Genomic DNA, 7,762 nt, shown 5'->3' with positions numbered 1-7,762 from the left:
TATTTGGAGCATACAAACTGAACGCTGCCTCTTCATGTGTAGTTTGATCTGAGGTCTGAATAGTTCGTGACTGAGCAGAAGATCTGAAATTGGTCCGAAACAAAATGGCGCCCTCCGCCGGCCGCCCCGGGTCCTGCAGCCTCCTCTGCCCCCCAGTACTCATGTGTCACGCAGCTGCGCACCTCCTCCCAGGCCGCCGTTTGTTTCATTTGCGCCATTTTGTCCGCTCACTTTGTTGATTGGGCTTTAGCGAGCTGTACTAGAGCCAATCAGAGGGAAACCGGACAGCGAAGACACGGTAAGGGAGACCCGATTGAAGGCATTGGTGTAGTTGTCAGCACGGATTGGTTTGCCCATGGACCAACCAAATTACTAACCCAGCTAACTGCAAAAAAATCGAATGGCAGTTTTGATTTCGACCGTTGCGTCCAAGGCTGTAAAATAACTTCTTGTTCTCGAATGTCGGTTGCTGTGGAAACATGATCTCCGGTGGTCGACAAGCCTTTAGCTAACGTTAGCTAAAATATCGAAGCGCAAACAAAGGGATGGTTGATAAAGCCAACGTCGTCCCAGTAGTAAACGTTGCAGAGGGAAATTATACCGTCAAAAAACACGACCCACCCAAAGACGAACGTTGGTTATTTACCTGCTAACCAGCCCCACCTTTATATACTTTCCAGCATTTACCACGTTTTGAGCGAGCTAACTGACGCTAGCCTTGCTAGCTCCCACGAATATCCATTTGGAAAATCACACCGTTAAAGCAAAGCCAGCAGCTGACCTATATATCACCCAGTGTGGGCTTCAAATATCACCTCTAAATATCAGACATAGCATTTGACCTTGATTAGACTTGATTAGTCACGATAGCGTGATGAATAGAAATGTAAAAGGGCCGCTAATGTGTCCCAGTTGAATAACGTAATCAAACAATGAATTGGTAGCGGTAACCTTAGATATCCTTGTCTCCCCCCTGGATGATCAAAAAGGTAGTGGGCTAATGCACATTAAAATACATTGTTAAGAATCATGCATCCAACCTTAGCTAATACTGTATGTGTATTTCTTTTGTTTCTAGACAGTGTTTTCAGAAGAATAACAAGCTATGGAGCAGTACACCACTGCCACCACTACCACTGGGGAGCAGATAGTTGTGCAGACTTCCAATGGACAGATCCAACAGCAGGTGAGCACATGATAAATTTGGTTTTGATAAACAAAAGCCTACCATACCACCAACGATGAAACCCGTATCAGCTATAAGATCATCGGTAACAGGTACCCAGAAATAAAGCGTCCAATGGATTCCAGATCCAATCTATTTTCCTAATAATTACTTTTCTGAGACTGTATTGTCCTGTATTATCCTGCCTTGCCCTGCAGACACAGGGCACAGTGACGGCTGTGCAGCTGCAAACAGAGGCGCCAGTGGTGACGGCCTCAGGCCAGCAGGTGCAGACACTCCAGGTAGTGGTGTCACCGCCGCCGCCCTGTGTCAGAGTCACGCCAGTGTTACAGCCTACGAGTTTGCATGCTACAACAAGGGCTTTTTTTTTCTCCATGACCCATCTCTGTGCCGTGTGGTTCATCCTCCCTCCCCAGCATGTCTTACAGCCGCCTGAACTGCATGTGTCTCAGCACAGTGTGTTGTGTCAGCCTCTGGTTTCCACTTGCGCTCTCATGACTAGTGTTTGTCCAAATATTGTTAGTCTCTTGCTTTTAAAAGCAAGTTACGCAAGATGGATTTTGTTCTACCCAATGAGGACAAAAGTCATTTAAAATACGAGTCATATGGATGTATTGTGCAGTTAGCAGAAGAACCAGCATCGAATGGCATGAATTCATAGTCATTACTGGCTGTCGCTTCTTATCATCTTGTCCTGTTTTCTTATTGTCTAGTTGCAAAATGGCAGTGGACTCTTTCCCTCTGGCATTTTTTATCCGTGGTACAACTGCTGCCAGAGTCTTTCAGTTGTCCGTTGTGGTCACTCACTTAATTAATGGATGCTGTTGGATCATCTATACTGGTCAATTTGTATGTGAATTCATACATTTGATGGCAACATCGTGTCTAATATGCGTTGAGCAAATCAAGTTAAACTTAACTTCATGTAACCTTTTGGTTCAGCAGCAGTTTCCCCTGAACTTAGAGGTTTTGTTTTTTTGCAATTGTTGCCTAACTTAATGACAAAAATGGTTGAAAATACCGGTACTATACTAAGAGGCTACAGTTTGGATTTACAGTGGGAACGGGTGGTTTCGTGCTTGTATATCCCCAAACAGATATGACCGCAACTCTTCAAATACTTTTATCCATGATGTGGTATGCTGGATGTTCCTGATTTGACATCATTTGCTTGCAGTCTTGTGAGTCACACATAAATGATATTGAGGTAACAAACACTGGCAGTGGTGCTCTAACAGCTTTCTGTATCTCTGTAGGTCCAGGGACAGCCACTGATGGTCCAGGTGAGCGGCGGGCAGCTCATCACATCATCAGGGCAACCCATAATGGTGCAGGCTATGTCGGGGGGTCAGGGTCAAACCATAATGCAGGTCCCTGTATCTGGAGCCCAGGGACTACAGCAGGTAAGAGATAAAGCTCAGTTACTAGATTAAGAAATGTATTCAAATTGTACAAGAACATTGTGTTCTTTGTGTAATCGCATTGGCAGATGTGAGAAGTGGTTGTAATATTTAGTATGAGAAGCTACTTGAGAACTGAGCTTTTATTTAATGATCAGTTTCTGTACATGTTGCTGTTGACCAATGTTCTTTACACGAGATTGTCTATTTTGAAATGCCAGAAGTTATAGTTAAATGTAAATGAGATAAAGCTGGGATATTTCTGAATCTATGGGTGGTATTGATGATTTTTCCATGTGTAGATCCAGCTGGTGCAGCCAGGTCAGATACAGCTGCAGGGTGGCCAGACCCTCCAGCTCCAGGGTCAGCAGGGTCAGCCCCAGCAGATCATCATCCAGCAGCCCCAGACAGCCATCACAGCTGGACAGAACCAGGTGTGAAATTCTGACCAGTTAACAGCAAATTCTTTAAGCAGTTTATGATTAATATGATTACTGAGTGTCTTCTCCCCATACATGTGGTCCCACAGGGGCAGCAGATCAGCGTTCAGGGCCAACAGGTGGCACAGACGGCGGACGGGCAGACTATCGTCTACCAGCCCGTCAATGCAGATGGCACCATCCTGCAGCAGGGTAAATTCTTTATTTTCTCCTGCCTTTTCTGTTTGCTTTCTGCTGTTCATGCTTCATAATCAGGAGCACTGTTGAGCTGTCATTTTGCTTAAGAACTGTGATTATAATCTGTTGGCAGGAATGATCACAATTCCAGCTGCCAGCTTGGCAGGAGCCCAGATTGTACAGGCAGGGGGTGCCAACACCAACACTACTAACAGCGGCCAAGGCACTGTGACCGTCACCCTGCCCGTCTCCGGTAACATGGTCAATGCAGGTGGAATGGTCATGGTAAGGCCCTGTGCAGAGGTATCCAGCATCTTATTACCTTTTTTATTTTATTTTAGTTCTTCAATCTAGACTCACACAGTGTGGTGGAGGTCACTTTAAAGGACACCAGCTGTTTTTAAATGTACTTTTTTTTTTGCTAATCATAACCTCTATCCATTGTGAAACTAGAAATGTGGAATTATATTGTAATGATGTGATGATTTAGAGATTCTGTTTTCTAATTTTGGTAAATTTGATAAGAAAGAAAATTAAGATTCTTAGAAATTGTTTAGTTTTATTCTAAGTTTAGTTACATTTGTTGAACCATGTTATCAAATGTAGTGAATGTTTTTATTTAAAGCCTCCCAACACCATTACCAGCAAATCTCCGCCAAGTGTCAGCCTGAAGAGAAGCCTCTTTAGCTAGAATGACTGAAAACGCCTGTATTTGCACAGTAACCAGTTGTTTGTGTCATCATGCTGATACACATGTACATGCTTTCAGTGCCAGAAGCTCAAAACATTGTGTCCTTGTTTGTGTCTCTCCCTCTATCAGATGGTGCCTGGAGGTGGTGCAGTTCCCACAATGCAGCGTATCCCCCTGCCAGGGGCTGAGATGCTCGAGGAGGAACCTCTGTATGTCAATGCCAAACAGTACCACCGTATCCTGAAGCGTAGACAGGCCCGGGCCAAGCTGGAGGCTGAGGGCAAGATCCCAAAGGAAAGAAGGGTAAGACATGGTGGTCATCATCATACAGGCACATTGGAGTTCTCTGCCTCACTACCCGCTAGACGGGTGTGCACATGTTTTTAACCCTTGTTCCTCTGTTTTCAGCTACCAATTTATTTTGAATCAAGGTCTTGAAAGTTTTGAAAAAAGGCATAAATAGACATGGGTCATTGAAAGTACTTGAATTACTTAAGTCTGTCTCAAATGATGCTGTGTTAGGTCTCTGAATTTGATGGAAATGGGCCTGGAAAGTCTTTAAAAAGTCCTCATATGTGATCTTTAAGAAGGTGTGGGAGTGTATTTTCTACTAAAATTCTCAATCAAATGAGAACATACTCAGTAGTACAGAGTATCTGTATCTCACAGCAGTATACAAGGATATGCTTTTACCACGTGGTTATTTCAAGTAGACTATTTATTTATTTATACAATTACCAGAAAACATCCTATATCGTGATATATATAATTATCAGGATCTGAAATGACTTCTATCGGGATAGAAGATGTTCCCTATATCGTCCAGCTGTATCACGATAAAATACATTCGCTTTCCTTCTAGCAGAAATACCTTCACGAGTCTCGCCACCGTCACGCTATGCAGCGCAAGCGAGGAGATGGAGGACGTTTCTTTTCACCTAAGGATAAGGAGGAAATGGCTTTGGCCCTAGCACAGGTAAGAAGCTGTGTACAAGAAAAACATCGTCCACACAAGTTTAAAGGATTATAATAATAATAATAATTGCATGGAATTGGGTGTCAGTTTGTTTGAAAAGGTGGTATCTCATTTTGGAATGAAACTCCTCATTATCTTTTATGGTGACCTCACTGGTCCTTTCTCCTCCTCCTCTTCCAGCAACAGCAGGAGGTAGCCCAGGCAGCAGCAGATGAGACCGTGGCTCAGATGATCCGAGTCTCGTAGCGCTGCTGCCAACATCATCACTTCTGTCTGTGAACTCTACCCTGCCTGAGTCTCTTCATCCCAGCTAACCTTCCCCTCTCATTTTTACTCCCTCCTGACCCCTATCATACACCCAACCACAGCACCGCCCCTGGGTTCCTTCTCCTCTCATATCTCTTGACTCCTACACTGGTCTTCCAGGGAGCTGACCATGTGGCTGCTGAGCCTATGGACTGATCTGGTCTTCTTCTCTGAATCGGAAGAGGTTTCCACCCTCAGCTCATCTGACCGAGTATTTATGACCAGCTTTTTGTTTTCAAAAGGATTTGTTTAGACAATAACGAGGCATGAAGTTATTGTCACCAGGACTTGTCACACAGAGCAAATAATGGCGGTGAAGCCATGTCCGACCCTGATCTGTTAAAAAGATGAGAATTTGTCACTAGTGGATACCTGTTGCTTTAGATAATTTTTGTAAGTGGTACAGATTTTTTTTCTGAGACATTTAGCATTGGTGTCTTAAATCTTTTATGTGATGGCCTGTATTTTGACATTTCAGTTTTTCAACCCATGTACTGTGGGGGGTGGACTCAGCATCATGCGACTAATGTGTCCACTGAGCAAAAACTGAAATGTGATACTAATGTGAAGATATTGTACAGAAATTATTTTCTTCCCCAGTGTGTATCAGACGTACTTACTTATTTGCCCAATTCTGTGGATGCATTTTATACAATTTCATGGTTAGACATAGTGTTTGTAGAAAAAAAAAAGAAAAAGGATTGTATTAAATCCCATTACACCTTCTATCCATGTAGTTACTACTTCATCGGTCAGTCCACCTAAGTGTTTTTTCATTGTAGATAATATTTTTTTTTTTTAACCCATCAGATGCAGTTCCGTATGATGGACTGAACCTGACAAAATCAAAAGTAAATACACAAATGTATGTTTCAATATATAATTTGATATGCCAAATCAATACCAGTGTGACATAAATCTATGTTTCTGTTTTAATTAGCTTCTTTATTTATTTTGTGTATTATTTTCCCTATTTAATATTGAATTGGCCCTCTTATTTTCTTTATATTATTTTAAAATATATTTTTTGATTAATTTTACGTTTATTTTGAATCAAATCATTTCTAGATTATTTTCTTCAAACATTTCTTAGTAAATTTCTTTATGCATTTCTTCATTATGCAAATGAAGGGGCTGTCAACGCCTCAGTTCTCTAGTGATCTCCTGACCAGAGGCAGCACGTAACCTGCCTGCTGCTACGAAATGTAAGAAGAAAAAAATGTAGAAAAAAATAGGGGAAACTAAGATGAGTGTGTTTGTGTGTGTGTGTGTGTGTACATATATATATATATACACACACATTAAAAGAGAAATATAAATTTGTCACATTTTATCAATATTATTTTAGGAAGTCATTTATTTAGGTATTTATTTTGGATTTTGTCAGGTTCGGTCCTCCATAGTTATGTAATGTATCGTTTTATTTTTTTTATAATGGAAAAGAGATTGAACATTCATGAAACCGATGTGATTAAATTTTATTAAGTGACCAAAGATTGTTTGTGGTTATTTCTTCCCTTCTTGTTGGTTGGTTTTTATCTTATTATTCAAGATACTCCACTGTTGTCCCTGTTGTTGTTGTTGTTGAATAAATTTCATGCTTTCTGGTGATTTAATCAATTACAATGTATCATATTTTCTAGATTGATCATATAGTTTGTTTTTTACAAATTCATCTTTTAAGTAATCTGAAACCATAGCTCAGCTGTCCTTAATTGTAGTGGAGTAAAAATGACAGTTTACCTCTAAAATATAGAAGTATGGAGTCGCATAAAATCAAATGCTAAGTTATTAAAACAAGTTATAAAACTGTGTCAAGTGTAATTAATTAATTTATAATTAATTTCCGGTATGAGCTCTAAGCCAGTGGTCTGCAACAGGGGGTCGCCAGAATTGTTTGATAATCTCTTCAATTCTTTTTTTTCAAAAACTTCAGAAAATATACTTTAACATGAATGCAATGTATTATTAGCAAAGATACATTTGTGGCAAATTAGGCAAGGTAGCCACTAAGGAAGCCATGCACGGATACTTCATAATGTTTGTTTAACATAGTTAGGTCATTGCTTGATTTATTTTACGCTAGCTTTATTTTGAATTGATTTGTGTTTATGCTTATTGTTACTCTGACCCTTTCCCACCTTTGTATTGAACTGTTACAAAATAATTTCCCTCGGGATAAATAAGGCTTCTTGAATCTTGATTCTTGAAATTATGTATAAATATATGATAATGATCATTGTAGTATCTCAGTATAGTATGCACCATAAAAAGACGTGTGTAAATGCCACCCTAGCTGTTAGGACCAATTTAATATGCAACTCAATTTAATAAATAATATAGCAGAGGGTCCCTGCTTGGTCTAAAAACGTTGAAGACCCCTGCTCTGCTCTAAACACACCCAGCAGTCAATCTGTCAATCAAACACTTCCGATTACGGACGTTGGTACCACGGTCAGCCAATCATAGCGAGGGGGGCGGGGCTTGTACTCAGCCTCCCAGGGACAGACTGCAGCTATAGAAACAGCATCTAGGTTACACTTGCACCGACTCACAAGTGCTACCGAAGTAAAACGTTATGTAATG

The 7,762-nt window shown here is 40.9% G+C and overlaps 1 protein-coding gene across 10 annotated transcripts; it reads left to right on the top strand.

Annotated features, from left to right (window-relative positions):
• Window positions 1–197: 197 nt before the first annotated feature.
• On the top strand, window positions 198–6,653 carry nfyal (nuclear transcription factor Y, alpha, like). 10 transcript variants are annotated; one of them, XM_083919394.1, is made up of 10 exons: window positions 198–298; window positions 1,079–1,186; window positions 1,384–1,467; window positions 2,443–2,589; window positions 2,889–3,020; window positions 3,116–3,218; window positions 3,337–3,488; window positions 4,024–4,197; window positions 4,760–4,870; window positions 5,051–6,653. In XM_083919394.1, exons 2-10 carry the CDS (start codon window positions 1,106–1,108, stop codon window positions 5,114–5,116), a joined length of 1,050 nt encoding a protein of 349 aa, XP_083775520.1. In that variant the 5' UTR covers window positions 198–298; window positions 1,079–1,105; the 3' UTR covers window positions 5,117–6,653. The 10 variants fall into 10 exon arrangements, with proteins under 10 accessions (XP_083775520.1, XP_083775517.1, XP_083775516.1 ...); XM_083919391.1 differs by having other exon boundaries at window positions 3,337–3,506; XM_083919390.1 differs by having other exon boundaries at window positions 3,337–3,506; window positions 4,757–4,870.
• Window positions 6,654–7,762: the final 1,109 nt, after the last annotated feature.

This window comes from Echiichthys vipera (assembly GCF_963691815.1).
Source record: "Echiichthys vipera genome assembly, chromosome: 9".
Lineage (NCBI taxonomy): Eukaryota > Metazoa > Chordata > Actinopteri > Perciformes > Trachinidae > Echiichthys > Echiichthys vipera.
The sequence above is the reverse complement of the archived record's forward strand: the minus strand, read 5'-3'. Positions and strand labels throughout refer to the sequence as shown.

Excerpts from the sequence above, each read along its gene's own strand:
- nfyal (XM_083919387.1), top strand. The coding sequence starts at position 1,106 with ATGGAGCAGTACACCACTGCCACCACTACCACTGGGGAGCAGATAGTT. Across the intron at positions 1,471-2,442 it reads AGGTGCAGACACTCCAGGTA|GTCCAGGGACAGCCACTGAT; the intron begins GTGGTGTCACCG and ends GTATCTCTGTAG. Across the intron at positions 3,021-3,115 it reads TCACAGCTGGACAGAACCAG|GGGCAGCAGATCAGCGTTCA; the intron begins GTGTGAAATTCT and ends GTGGTCCCACAG.